The 15,294-nt window shown below is 40.3% G+C and overlaps 1 protein-coding gene across 2 annotated transcripts; it reads right to left on the bottom strand.

The window, feature by feature from the left end:
• Window positions 1–683: 683 nt before the first annotated feature.
• Window positions 684–14,680, bottom strand: smarce1 (SWI/SNF related BAF chromatin remodeling complex subunit E1). Of its 2 annotated transcripts, none has more exons than XM_086033601.1 (11): window positions 14,299–14,680; window positions 13,661–13,709; window positions 12,362–12,405; window positions 12,092–12,196; window positions 11,270–11,350; window positions 10,798–10,929; window positions 4,667–4,838; window positions 2,523–2,695; window positions 2,321–2,422; window positions 1,713–1,962; window positions 684–1,600 (listed from the first exon to the last, which is right to left on the bottom strand). In XM_086033601.1, the coding sequence occupies exons 2-11, from the start codon at window positions 13,665–13,667 to the stop codon at window positions 1,395–1,397; spliced, it is 1,272 nt and encodes a 423-aa protein (XP_085889727.1). In that variant the 5' UTR covers window positions 13,668–13,709; window positions 14,299–14,680; the 3' UTR covers window positions 684–1,394. The 2 variants fall into 2 exon arrangements, with proteins under 2 accessions (XP_085889727.1, XP_085889728.1); XM_086033602.1 differs by having other exon boundaries at window positions 12,098–12,196; window positions 14,299–14,679.
• Window positions 14,681–15,294: the final 614 nt, after the last annotated feature.

The following is a 15,294-nucleotide window of genomic DNA, read 5'->3' as shown; positions in this document are numbered from 1 at the left end:
AAGGTGTATATGGTTTTAGGTTACAGAAGTGAATAAGTTGAAGGAATAAATTAACTCGTGTTCAACTTCTTAATGTAGGCCAAAGGGAGTCTGTCAAATACCTTTGCCTTTTTATTGTAGGCTGTAATGTTAGATTTCATAATTTTTTATTATCCTCAGCAGAATTCAACTGGCCTAGGCTAATTGAACATAATAGACAATATGATCCACATCAACGTCTGTACCTGTTTTTTTTTTGTCTAGATGTTTGTGACCATTTGGACTGTTCCTTAATGGTGGCATTTTGCCCGTAAAATTTGTGACAGAAAAAAAATCCTCTGCTCATGCTTGTCCGAACCATAAATTTGTTTTTTTCATTATTATTGTTGATTATTCTTTGCTTTCTAACACATTCTGCAAACTAGAGTCTTTTGTCTGAGTGGAAATGTGAATATCACTGAGAGCGAGCCTCTTGTGCTTCCAAATTAATCACTTAAGTTTTTTTTTAGGAGATAAAATATCCTTCAACAAAGTAAGCATGTGTGGACTGATCAATAAGTGAAGGTTCAACCCAAGTCCAGCGATATTTACTATGCAACTTGATTTTTTGCCGGCTGTGACAATTTTCTTACGTCGAAAAATAAATACGGCTCCTACTGGCGCGTGCAGTTACATTAAAAAAGAGAGCGAGAAAACACTTGTTTTGGAATTTAAAAAATGTTTATTGGCATAAATGTGTACAAGAAAATGTCTTTTAAAACGGCGCATTCTGGACTGTTGTATGAGATATTATTGAAGTAAATCTCATACGCTGTATGCACAATATCTTAATATGACTAAGGTTTGAGCATGTTATCTTGATTTGACAGCTAGAAAAGTGGTTAGGTATCATTGGATCACAGTATATTACTGTTGACTGTGTGATACCTACAGATAACAGTAATATACCAAAATAAGAGTGATAACTAACACTACAATACTACTAAGGACATCCAAAATTAAATCCGGAGACAGTCACCATGATACCACTGTGAAGGTAGGTAAAAAGGGTCTCCTGAAAAGATCAATAACATGCAAAAATAATCACACTACAAAACATTGTTACATATACATAACCCTTGTTTCACATGAGGTTGTTAAAAATGATTATCAGATTTCAATTGCAATGGACTGGGAGTAATGAATTGATATTTGCTGAAGTGGATTTAGAGCAGTTCTTCCTGTGAATAAATATGGACAGTTCAGACAGGCTCCTGTGGTAGACTACTTTACAACAATGGCTGTACTGACTTGAGCTGTAAAGACTTATGCCTGCTTTGGGGAAAATCAAGGCATGATAGGTGGTAAACTTCATGAGCGTCCGGCAGATGAAAAGGCTAGTTATAGCTAGGATAGTTCCGAGACAGGAGCGCGACTCAGTGGGTTGATCTTGCCCTGCCGGAACCCTCGGATGGCTCACTGGTCAGAGCATCTTCTGTCAGAGCAGAAGTGGTTTCTGAGCCCGTGTTACTGTCACTGGTTCCCTCCTCCATGGCTCCCTCGAGGACACTCTCCTTGTCCTCCGAGGCGCCCTCTTCGCTGCCTGGCTGTTCTTGAAGTTCCTCTGCAGCCTTCTGCTTCCCTGCAACGTGGGAACAGTGGGAAAAGAACATATACAAATGTGCTAGAAAATATGGTTTGTTCTGTGAGCCAGACATCACAATTAATCACCAGTGACTGGTTCTATGGCTCACCTGATGGGTCTTTGCCGATCAACTCACTGTTCTCACCTCCCTTGTTGGTACTGTCACTGAGAGGATTCGGTTGGGATTTGCCATGTTTTTCTTCTTCAGCTGCTGTTGACACACACGTGGGGGCCTCTTTAGTTCCTCTGTCCCCTGCATCTTTCTCCCGTTCAGCCATCCGTTTTCGGGCTGCCTCTTCTGCTGCAGAGATCTCTGCAGAAATCTTCTCCATGTCCACTTCCACTTTCATACAGCAAAGCTTGGGGGGGGGGGGATATTAGCATCATTATTAGCATCATTAAACACATCAGTGAAGCTTCATGTTTTAATGATAGTTTTATAGTGTTCTATCAGAGGATAATGGACAACATATTAAACAAATAGCACCACCTGTTGTAAACCGTTGACAATGCAGCCAACAAGTGCCAGGTTTCATTTCAGAGAAACAAATGGCAGACTACTGCTATGTGACTGCCACAACATGTGGATGGAGTTAACAGGGCAGATGCAGGTTGGCACTTTACCAGAGCTGCTCACTGTACAGCTAGTAAACATGCGAAATGAGCCTGGCGTGCGAGTGTTTTGACAAGGGTTTGTATTAAAAAAAGAGGCCATACTCTTTTGAGCTCATTCGTGAACGAATCTGTGGCTTCAATGAATTTTCGTTTCTTATCCTGGTGGCGGTCTTCAATTTGAAGCAACTCTGCTTCCAACTTTCTCTGTGGTAGGAGACAATCAGAGACAACGGTGACCAACTACTATTAATGTTATATGACCTATGTACGTATAAAAGTATGAGAATCCAAAATGGGATTATACCTGGTGAACCATCAAAGACTGGACCTGACGTTTGAGGACTTGCATACGGGCAGTTGTGACAACAGACCGCACATCAGGCACGACACTCTCGCTGAGAATCTCACTGATCAGACGGTGGTTGCGCTGGAAACGGGCTGCTGCAGAGTGCTTTATTGAAAAGCCATCATCATAATCTAGGAAAACATGAAAAAAATGTTGGGTGCTAACTACAGCCTTCAAAATTACATTGTCAAAGCTGTGCAAAGAATAAGAGCTTCTGCAAAAGGTGATGAAAATGACAAATGTTGCCGGAAGAGTAGTGTTTAAATATTGATAATGGTTATATAGTTTATACTCTACTGCAGTGTTTCTCAACCTTTCTTGAGCCAAGGCACTTAGTTCACATCCGATAAAAAAAATTTTTTTAAATCAAAATTAAAAAAAAAAAAAAAAAAAAAAAAAAAAAAATCACACGGCAAACCACTTAGCAAAACGATTCACAAAAAGTAGCTATTCAGGGTCATTCTGTAGCTTGTGTCATCTAGTGCAGGCCTGGCCAACCCGCATGCGTCTCACGAGACGCTTTTATGTGTATAAATCCAAGTATGATTTAATAGTGCGTAAGGTATAAATGCATATTAATAATCGTTTTTTATCATTATGCCAATTTCGTAATCGTGGAGTATCATAATTGTAATTGAATTTCGATTAATTGCACAGCCCTGAAATACCGTGATAAAACCAAACTGTCAGCTTTTGATAGTTGCACCAGGTTTGTCTGACGAAAATGATTGGGAGGAAAAAATTCTGTTTTACACAAAGTGAGCAATGCAGTGTGTGTGGAGGGCTCGTTTGAATGCGGTGATTTAACGGATTACATTTGACAATCAAGGTACCAAGTGTACGTGCATGCTGTGGCCCTTTGCGGTAACACAGTCAAAATTGGGGCTCTTGGCCTTTGAGTGGTTGGCCACCCCTTGATCTCGTGGAAGCACATTTTATTGTTTTGCCTGTTACTAGACGCGATTGGCATAAATAAATGAACAGAACAGTTAATTTGATTAGAAAATAGATTTTTTTTTTTTGGTCGGAATAATTGGCATTGGATAATTTCCCACGGCACACCTTAAGTTCTCTCACAGCACACTTATGTGCCACAGCACACTGGTTGAGAATCAAAGCTGTACATATGCAAACAGGGTACCGGTGAACAAATACACTGAATACATTTGAAAAGGATAGATTTTTTTTTCTTTCCATCAAAATATTTCATTTTATTCGGTTGACTTTTAATAAACCAAAAATCCTAGTTTCGTAGCTCACTGCATTTTCAATGAACAAAGTGTGACGTACTGTATAACTATTCAGAGGGCCTAACTTTTAACATAGTGAAAACAACAACAGGAAACAGTTGTGCAAGCTTGAAATTCCTTATTCCTTAATACATTTTTGCTCATAAATGAGGTCCGATTGTTTCATAGCCATGGTTTCTTTTTAGTGCAACAATGTGCTTCTATGTAACCTTCTATGATAGATGTGATGATTATAAAACAAGACTGAACAAAAATGACCAAAAAATCAGTTTTGTGAATAGGTCTGATGCAGTTTAAAAAAACAAAGCTGCTTCGATGGATCTCTTTTCAGACATCAAGAAATGAAGCACAATGCGAACATAGTCCTGAGGAGAGCTAACTGAGCAACAATATGTACATGTGATGATTGAGATCTCCTGTGACCAACACCCCTCAGGACGGCAAGGACAACATTTTATGGCCTGACTTAATTCCAAGTGCTGTTATCTGTCATTTTTTTCCTCAATGTTGTTATCTTCCAATGTAAGCAGCTACGCTTTGGCCAAGCATCATTTCCTTGACATGGGTGTAGCTCATGTTAACATTTTCTTCTGGTGTGTGTGTGTGTGTTTTTAAAAAAACAGCAGGAACAAAAAGAATGTTCATTCTGCATAACCTACGAGCCGTGCAAGACATTTGGATGGCTGCTCAGAAACAGATGTAATTGTCAAAACCCATCCATCCAAAAAGGAATTGGTTAAAATAGTCGTACCAGTGGAAACACAAGAGAGCAGTTTGTGTGGTCCTGCTAAAGTAGTTGCAGCATTGCGCTGTAAAGTGTGGTGGAAAACAAATTAAGCTGTGCGGCCTTACCATCTGGATCCTCAGCTGGCTGAATACTCATGTATGGCTCGCCCTTGTCCAGTCTAGACTGCCGCTGACGGCTCTCTTCTTCGAGTGCTGCCTCAGCGCGGCTTTTTGCATTGACGTAGGCCAGGTAAGCTGGCGAGTTGTGATAGGCCTTCATGCTTTCATTATATTCAATCTATGTTGGAGATGACAGCAATTACAAGGGGAAGGCAAGCAGGCACACACCAGCTACAATCAAGATAAGAAAAGAGGTTATGCAGGATTGTTATACAGGAAGCAATGATGACTGGAGGGACCCGCAACTGCTGGAGACACATCAGTCTACACCCCCCCGTTTCAAATGCCAGGTTTTTGTTATATAAAACAGGAGCCCAAGATCTATCATTTCAGAAGTTTTTACACCTATAACCTGTGAAACACAACAGAAAAAAAAGCGCTTTGGAGAAGGGAAGTAGGAATAATGTGGTTGCAAACCGTGAACACCCTCTTACAAATGGTGATGTGAGTGGCCATGTTCAGAATTCAGCATTCAAACTCGTGTTAATAGGAGTCAACACACATCTGTCACCATTTAAAGTTCCTCTGAATAACCCAAAACCAAGTTCAGATGTTCTTGTAGGCTTTTATATATACATATCGTCGCTGTCGTGCAAAATCCTCGTACTGTCAAAATGACAGCTTTACACATAAAAAAAAACAAGAAACGCCAGCTTGTTTGAATTCCCAGGCACAGCTTCATTCAATTTGTATTACACATTATTATTATACATATATACATATACATATACATACACATATACATATATATACACATACACATATATATATACACACATATATATATACACACATATATATATATATATATATATATATATATATATATATATACACACATATATATATATACACATACATATACACACATACATATATATATACATATATATATATATATATATATATAAACTCTCTATATAAAATATATATATATACACTAGGGGTGTAACGGTACGCAAAAACAAAAGAGCACGAGACTGAAGAAAGAAAAAGGCGCGCGGTGCTGTAGCGATATGGCTGGTAGAAGTACCGTATTTTCACGACTATAAGGCGCACTTAAAAGTACAATTTTCTCCAAAATGGACAGTACGCCTTATAATGCAGTGCGGCTTATGTGTGCACAGAGTTCCAATATCTGTGCATGTTATGTGACTTTGTTGAGCACTGCGTTTGATTGACTGGGAGCATTTTCTGCCAACACACTGTTTATATAGAGAAAAGGCGGACGTGAGTGAGGACACCATGCGGATGTTAAATGGAGAAGGGTGGGCGTGACAGAGGACGTTAAAGGCACACCCCAGTAGGTAGATAGTGCCGGTATATGCATTCATTGTGCATAACAACATTGAAAATGGCACCCACGAAGAGCCACGCCATCGACACATCCTGTTAAAGTGTGGGTCTTTTTAATAAAAAAAACCATCCAGCTTCTTTGCTGTGGCCCAACTCGGTCGGCATTTATTCGAACATGCAGCTTATCAGCGTCAACAACCTGTTGCACGTTCGGCTTCCACTCTCTCAACAGTGCATGATTGCCCCCCTATTGGCGTAACTGATAACAACAACAACATATCACATTGTTACACATCCCGGCAAGGACCACCGTGGCGCAGCACCTTCCGGGGGATTACAAGGAAAAGCTGGCCATCTTCCGCTCCTACTGTAAAGATTACCGACAAACGCATACGGGCCAACCACATCACCAACATGGACGAGGTGCCGCTCACTTTCGACATCCCGATGAACCACACTGTGGAGAAGAAGGGGATCAGCACGGTAGCGATACGCACAACGGGGCATGAGAAGTTGGCTTTTACTGTTGTGCTTGGTTGCCATGGTAATGGACAGAAACTGCCACCTATGGTGATTTTTAAGCGGTAGACGCTGCCTAAAGAAAAGTTTCCGGCCGGAGTCACCATCAAGGCCAATCAAAAGGGCTGGATGAACGAGGAGAAAATGAGAGAGTGGCTGACTGAGGTGAGTTTCCCCAAACACTGTATTTATTTCTACTGCATACCTAATCACTTCACTGTATAAATAGCCCGACATGCTGGACCACATTTACTTCCGCAAACACAACGTCGGGAGTGACGCCGTCCCGCATGCGGGTCACTTTCGTGACGCATGTGTTCATACAGCAGGCAAGACTGAGGTCGCATTTAAAATGTAATATGAACGTTTACACAAAAAATTGGATTTTTAAAATTTTTTCGAATTGAGCATTAAGACCTGAGGTGTGAACCTAGCGGAGAGACCGGATGTTTTTTTCCACAGGTCACCCTCGCTGTTAATCTGTGACTCCATGCGCGCCCATCTCACAGCCGCTGTGATGAAAAACAAAGTGAAGCAAATAGACTCCAAGCCTGCCATTATTCCCGGAGGCTTAACCAACCACTGGACATCGGTGTAAATAGGGCGTTTAAAGTTAAGTTGCGAGCGCGTGATGGATGACGGACGGCGAATACAGCTTCACAAAGACTGAGAGGCAGCGCCGGGCAAGTTACACTACAATTTGTGAATGGATTAAGGATACTTGGGCTAAAGTGTCTGCTTGCACTGTTGTGCGAGCTTTCGCAAAAGTATAGGATATGTTTTAGCGTGCATGCATGCTAACGTGTGTTTTAAGCTATCGTATATTTTACCATGTCTGCGCCCAATAATACGCAGATGTGGTAGTATGCGCCTTATGTATGTGTAAAATACAGAAATAGCACCCATACATTTTGGTCATGAAAATATGGTACTGCACTGTGTATTTCCTCTGTTAAGAGCAATAAAAGTTCGAGCTCCTTCCACAGCTTACTGTGAGTGGTGTAATTAACACTAACATTAAACCCTGAGAAATTGCCATCAAACAGAATAGTTTTATTATTCGAAATATAAAGCAGCATATTTTGCAACAAACTTTAAACTGTTAATCTTGCAGAAGGTGTGATATTCTAGGTTTTTGTGTGAGGAAAGAAGTGATCTACATGCTCTGCGGGAATTTTATATCCAGCGTCACTGTGCAACGGGGCTGCGAAAGCCCCTTCCTTCCACAACCGTTTCGTTTGTCCCGCCATCTTGTCACGTAAGCCTGGGTACAGATGTCTGACGTACAAATGCACGTAATCGCTTGCACATCTTTTTTGTTTTTTTAAATATCGATTATTAATAACTCTGAATCGATGCAGAATCGTTTTTAATAAAACAAACGATGCATCAAAAAAACGATTATCATTCCCACCCCAAATATTTAACGTGTTGACGATCTCATAAAGCCGAAAGATCGTTTGATCGTCTACAGGGCACATTCTATAGAGTTTAGCTCTATGGCAGCTCAAAGCCGCTGACGCATACCCGACCAACCAATCACAGCACACACTGTGCACTGTATGTGACACTCCCCGCCTCCCCGTTTGTTTGTATAGTGGGAAGCTCGCGGAAAGTCATCACGAAGCAGAGTTGGTCCCGAAAAGAAACTCCACATCCACAGTGTAGATTTGGTTTGGCATTTCCTCGGAGGAGAAGGCACAAACCAATTATTTGCAAAGCTTGCAGAGACTAAGTTCGGATGTCAGATGGCAACACGACAAACCTGTGTAATCACTTGCAGAGACAATACCCAAAAAACTACTCCGACAGACTCATTAAGTTTCATTTCTCGAAGCAACGGGTTGCAGTCAAAATTACAGTGTTGTGTTTCAGCTTTGAGCATTATGGAGCTAACGTTCGCTATTTCACTCCAGTCAACTTGTGTTGGTGCTTGCAGGTAACGTAACTGGTTCCGTTGCTTTATGTACCCACAAACGGTAACATGCGACATCTGTTTAAATATATAAACCACTGCAGCCTTGGAAAGCTCTCGGTCTCACCGTCTTTGTGCAGACCCCGGGCGGAGCACAACATGCACATCGTATTTAGGACGACATCTTACTTCTGCTGCTTAAAAAACAAAAAACCTGGAGGAAACACTGGCCTGCTTACCATAGTCCGTGACTGCACTAATATATGTCTGCCTTTTCAAAATCATTGTGATAATATTTCAGTATGCGCTCTGCTTTATCTATTTTTAAGGTGAAAGAACATCTCAAATCACACAAAGTATCCTTAAAATGATTGTCCAGAACATGAGGCCCATTGCATTTGTGGAAGGTGCTCCTCATTGGACTTTGAGTTATTTCTTTTTTAGTTATACTTGGGCTGCTTAACATGAGCTCACACATTATTTCATGCATAGACAGAAATACCTCATTCATGTCCACACGTCATGATGCTAGCCTAAAAGAGATTTGAGTGTTCATTCAATTTCAAAAATTTTTTCTTTAAGATTTTTTTAAGTGTTCAGAAGTGGTTTTGTAAATGAATAATATATATATATATATATATATATATATATATATATATATATATATACATACATACACACTTTTACAATTATTCCCCTCCCCTTTCCTCAGGTTTTGTTTTCATCAAACAAAGATATAAAATTTGAATTTTTGGTGAAGAACCAACACTAAGTTGAAAATAATTGTTCTCCTTGAGTAATTATAATTGGTATCGGCCCTGAAAAAAAGATATCATCTACCTCTATTAGGGATGTCCCAATTACATTTTTTGCATGGTCTGAATTACTTCATTTTGATTATGTCATAACAGAGTCACGATCCGATACCTCAGCAATGCATTATTAAAATTAAAGTGCAAATGAATTCAACTGTCTAATTTTCTTTTTATCAAATTCAAATGAAGGAATCTCAACACAATACCTTTTTACATGGCTGCCATAAGTCAAGTGCAGCAGTGGTTCAAACAAGTACGCAATTGTTTTACAGCATAATTAGTGGTGCCACACAGAACATAAACAATGCAAACAAATTACGTTCAATCAATTCCACACAGTGCAAAGTTATAGAAGTAAAACTAAAGCACTTAACTTCATATAATGAACACCGTTGTTTTAACATTTCATCATTTTGGCTAATTTAGTTCTCTTACGGTGTTACCTTGAAGTGATAGCATCAAGCAGTGCCTTTGTATATGGTGCCACATGATGAGCATACCTGCTAATGGATGGACACATTTGATATAGCTCCTCTTTGTCAACCTACTCACCCTGTAGTGCTAGGTAACATGGTCTCCTCTTTTTGCCTCATGTATGATCAAATAGGTGCTGTACTACTGACCTTAAAAACTGTTTCATCTTCTAGGACTGACAAGCTTTTTTTGTGGAATCCAGCACTTGTGTGGACGTGGTTTTCTGCCTCGTTTCATTTTCACACCACCACACGAACTCGAAACATTACATTGTGTAGTATAAAACTCGGCAATTGCTGTCTCATTTGGCAACCTCTGGATTATTTTGTTTAATGACCTTAAAAATTAAGACAAAAAAAAAATCTGATCTTTTTCACGAAATACAGAGCATCTGAAAATTCCATAACCATTATAACGTTAGTTGTGGCCAGATGTAACCAAAATTGAACTATTTGATCATTCTAAAATGTATGTTTGATGCGAACTTGCGAACACAACGATGCTCAGCACCAAATGAACACCATACCTACATCGAAGCAGGCAAATGGCAGCATCATTCTTTAGGGCTTTTAATTTTTTCCCCCAAACCAGAACTGGGGGCTTAGTCAATATGGATGGAATTATAAACAGTTTTAAATACCAGTCAATGTTAGCGCAAAAACTTCAGACTTCTGCTAGAAAGCAAAAACATGTCAAGAACAGGCTACTCGAACATCTGTACTTTATTTTGGGAAACATAACACTTTAAATGGTGGCAGGTGTGTGCTGACTCCCATTTACCAGAGCTTGAATGCAATTGGTTAAATCTGAGTACAGCCACACCCCTCGTTATAAAAGGGGTGTTAACACTTTTTAACGCACCTTTTTTTCAAATTAGTTATGCAAGTGTTAGATCTCAATAACAATGGAAAAAAGTTTTGAAATTATTTGCAATGGTCTCATTGTTCACACACAAAAATATAGGATTTGAACAGGGGTGTGTAGATTTTTTCTATCCACTGTATCTCGTGGCCATCAGTCATGAAAGACCTATAAACATTCCTTGTAAAACAACCAACCTTCTCTGCTTCGTAGTCATTCAAATAATCCTGTTTCTCCTCATCAGTGAGGTCCCTCCACATGCCACCGATTATCTTCCCAATTTCCCATAGCTTCAGATCGGGATTGGAGGCTTTTACTTGATCCCAAACCTGGTGATGAGAACCAGACATGGGGGTGGGATTGGGTTGTGTTGGAGGGGCTATGCGTGGTTATCTCTTTGCAGAGAGGTCACAAACCAGAGGAGGCCGTGTGCTTTAAGCTCCATCTCCAAGTTGACAAATCCAACTACATAAAAGGACTGCCCTAAGTGTGTCTTGGCTTAATTTTAAAACACTTACCTTAATAAGCAAACACTGACATTTCAAACATAGTTTTATAGTTGACAGTCAGAAGTGGTTAAAGTATCCATGTGTTCCAGTTGCGTACATGTATAGACATACATGAATCAATGATGCAAAACAGAGATTTCACAAATTGTACTGTACTTACCTTACGACTGTATCTCATATATGGCATCAGTGGCTTATCAGGAGGCTTGGGTGGCTTGGGTATATTTATTCCAGAGGAATTCTGACAAAAGAAAACCGCAAAACAGAGAGCCTATAATATCTGGCTGAGGAACCGGAATACTTTGAAAATGTGCTAATGCCTATATTAGAGTTTGCTGTGTAGGTCTCAAACACTACTTGTAATTAAGCACAACCATCATCAAAACAATTTATGATACATACATACAAATAGCATACCACACCATACAATAGAGTAGAATTGACAGTATACAAAAAACAACATTAAAAAAAAAGCATCGGAAACCTTTCTAAAGCTGAGATATGCCTACTTTGGGACAGAACGCCATAATCAGCATTAGCCAAGCACAGCTTTCATGCAGCGACTAAATTACTGTTCAGCAGCCAAAGTCATGCCGAGCAGCGAGCGTATAATTCCCTGGCAACAGGGATGACATGGGTTACTTAACATGGCTGTCAGAAATGCAGTAACTCAAGGCAGGTGGTGTTTGAATACACAGATGGATGGTAAGCCAGCCTTCACTATTATGAAGTCAGGACAGTTTGGAATGTTGCGTTTCAGTCTCTGATTTCGGGATGGAATACTCTTTGAATAGAGTCAATGCAAAGGTATATACAATACAGTGTAATTCAAACAAAAAAAAGGTAAGTCTTGTGAATGATGCTCATAAGGGCTTACGACAAATGTGGATTTCAATATTTAGCAAGCCAACTCATGAGCAGTTATTCAATTTACTGGAAACAAATACATGTGTTTTTGTTTTTGCTATGACAATATTCATACCGTTACCCGACTGTTGCTGCTTTGGCTCCCTCCCAGTCTGTAGTTGTTGTAGGCCAGATGACTGTAGGGGTTGTACCCCACAAATCCTGCAGTATTGGGCATTTGCTAATGGAAACAAATGAGACAGAAACATGAATGAAAATGGCTTAAAGATAGCAAAGAAACCAACAAAGAAGATAGTAAATGAGTACAAAACATTTTGTGAAGGACAACATCCATAAATCAGATACCAGTCATTATTTTAGGTTGAAAATGTGAAGCTTTACTTACAGTTGTAGGTGCAGGGGGAGGGGGAGGAGCATAGGATGGCCTCTCTGGAATTAAAAAAAAAAAGAAAAAAGGGCCAAAGAAAGTTACGAACTCAACCTGCTGTTTCTCACTTTAAAAAAACAAACAAACAATTATACCTGCTGTACTGCAAAAAATTCCCACTGGATTACAACAGGGCCTGTGCACGGCGCGTCATTGCTGACGTCGCTACCAGGGTAGCCACCATGTTGGGAGCGCACTGGAGGTGACATGACTACTGTTGTTACACGCAAAACGAACTCGCTGTGTTTCTCACTTGATTTAGTTGGCCGAAATAGATCAACATGGTGAACAGTTTCTGTGTTAGGGGGTGCAGCAATGCCACCCACGATCACCACGGAAGATGAAATTTAACAACGAAATGAGTTTTTATGGGTTTCCTGCTTGGCGGAAGACCGAGGGAACCCTCGTTTCGGACATGTCAAAACGAAGACTGGTGGCTTGGTTATCGGCTGTAAGATGAAAACATTTCACCATAAACAACCTTCCATCTTGGGCGAGAGTATGCTCTGTACATTTTCAAAGCGGTAAGTTAAAAACAAAGTTTAGAATCCTCTTGCTTTCTCTCTTTTAGTCACATACGTGCATGCACTCAGTAAGTGAGGTAAAAGAACAATCAGACACGTTGTTAAAAAGGAAATAAGTTTGTTTGTGTGGCTTAAGTGGACGGTTCACAAGCAAACACACAGCATGTACCTTAGTCCAAATAACGATGTTATTGTTCGCCGCCTTCATTATCTGCAGGTCCTGAATCTACCCATTTGCAAATTGCACATGAGAGGCTAAAGATTTATAATGTGTAAATTGTATGTGAAAATATCCAGCGCACACAAAGAAGGAAATAGGTCTGGGTTGTAGCTCCACTCGGTATTGTGAATTCTGTCGGGATCAAAACTATTGATAATGTCTATTTTTGCTAGATATTGGTCTTTGGCTTCACTGTCTATTTTACTCCTCCGTAAAGCCCTGCCAATTTCTTGCATTTTAACATGTTTTTGAATCGACAATACACAGCCTTTAACTACGCTCATTTCCCGTAACTCCCAACATGGCGGATGATGACGTCTTAATAACGCGGTGCACGGCCCCATTAGTTAACATGTATGCACGTATCAAAAGCCCCCATCACCCCATACACACACACACACGCAAGCACAAACAGACACACACACGCAAGCACAAACAGACACATTCGCACGCACAAACAGACGCACACACACACACAAAGGAAAAGGGGTGGGGGGGTTATAATGTCCTTACTTGACATCTTGGCACGGATGCAGGATTTAGTCCGATCCAGTCATCAGTTCTGTAATACACATTTGGGACTTCATATAAATATATGTGCACGTTTTTCCAAATGCTTTGAAAACACAAGCTCTAATTGAAATGGGGGGCTCGAGTGAGACAATGATTACCATGCTTGGAATAAATGTAATAATTTCGCGTCATCTTAAGTATTTTACTTACTTAATGATAGAACTAAGTGCATGCAAGGTATTACACGATTAATTGTGGAAAACGATTCATTCTTGTGTAAAGTAACGCGCCGATGCTAAGCTAACAAGCCAGCTAGTAATTCAAACAGTAACAATGGATCGATAGCGTGTAAGCACCGGAGCTTAAAGAGTGAGTTGAAACTTAAATCACACACCAGTTATTTGCCAGTGGTGAATTAACGAAGTCAAGCGTTAGGCTAGTGTATAAAGGGGAATTTACAATGTCGGGCTAATGCCCAGATTACAGAAGCTAGCAAAGACGTTATTGCTAGCATGCTGACTAGCTTTGCTACCGTGCTAACTAGCTGCAACAACGTAGTAACATCTTGAGACATGAACGTGCCAATCAAACGATTTATCGTCAGTTCTAATAATAACACATTGAGGGGGGGAACTCACCCTAAACGCAGAATCCCCTCCACAGTACGATACGCTTCGACTAGGATATTACCGGCTAGCTAGCGCAGATCACCGCGTTCCACACTAAACGAATGAAAAGGCGTTTTGCTGAGTGAAGCTTCGAGAACCGCCGCGGCGTCGCCACCCCCACACCACACTATACTACACACGGATGTATACACTAACTGTACGCCGTACCACAGCCTCCACAACCTAATGTTTTTGCGTCGCTGATTTCTGATGCAACTATATCTGATATTAAATGACATTAATTGCTGTTGAGAGAAAAAGACAGGTATGAATCAGTACAGCAAATGAACAACATACAAACAAACAACTAGATTCGATTAGACTAGAATTCAGTAGGGGAGAGTGGGTATTTCTGCCAACGGGCAAGTAGTGCCACCGCTGTTGTAAAATCAGAGGTGGACTGGCCTAAAGGCAGGTACTAACCCCCTCCCCCGAAAAAAAGGAGAATGATGGACGATGGAAGGGTACCCACGCTGCGTCCGTTATTGTCCGTTATCTGTCGACAGATGACGAATAACGGACGCTCAATTTTTATTCACAACACAGTATATTACTTTATTGTATTTTATTGTTATTGTACATTGGATTCTTACATTGGCACATAGTTTTAGTGATCAATTCTTAATTGTAGACCAAAATCCATCATGCCACGCAGATACAAAAGGAAGACAGACAAGGTTTCAACTCCTGTTGAGGAGTTGGAAAGAGCAGTGAAAGAGGTGCAACAGGGGAAGATCGTACGTCAGGTTAGAAAGGAGATGAAGATCTGCAGTATGACTATAAAAAGTTATATGGATAAGAAAAAAATAGGCTTCGTGGCACAGCTAGAAGTGAGCAAAAGTTCACATTCTCCAGCAGCATTGACAAGTGGAATGTCCAGTAGTAGACTGAACCTGTGAAGATATTCTGATGCAAATGGAGTTAGTTGCTCATTTTGGAATATTCATTTTGTTCTGACCTTGTGGT

The sequence above is a fragment of the Filicampus tigris genome, chromosome 6, assembly GCF_054856515.1.
Source record: "Filicampus tigris isolate MCC_2025a chromosome 6, RoL_Ftig_1.0, whole genome shotgun sequence".
Classification (NCBI taxonomy): Eukaryota; Metazoa; Chordata; class Actinopteri; order Syngnathiformes; family Syngnathidae; genus Filicampus; species Filicampus tigris.
Note: the sequence above shows the minus strand (reverse complement) of the source record. Positions and strands in the feature narration are given on the sequence as shown.

Excerpts from the sequence above, each read along its gene's own strand:
- smarce1 (XM_086033601.1), bottom strand. Across the intron at positions 11,351-12,091 it reads GCAGCAACAGTCGGGTAACG|AATTCCTCTGGAATAAATAT; the intron begins GTATGAATATTG and ends TTCTTTTGTCAG. Across the intron at positions 2,696-4,666 it reads GCCAGCTGAGGATCCAGATG|ATTATGATGATGGCTTTTCA; the intron begins GTAAGGCCGCAC and ends ATGTTTTCCTAG.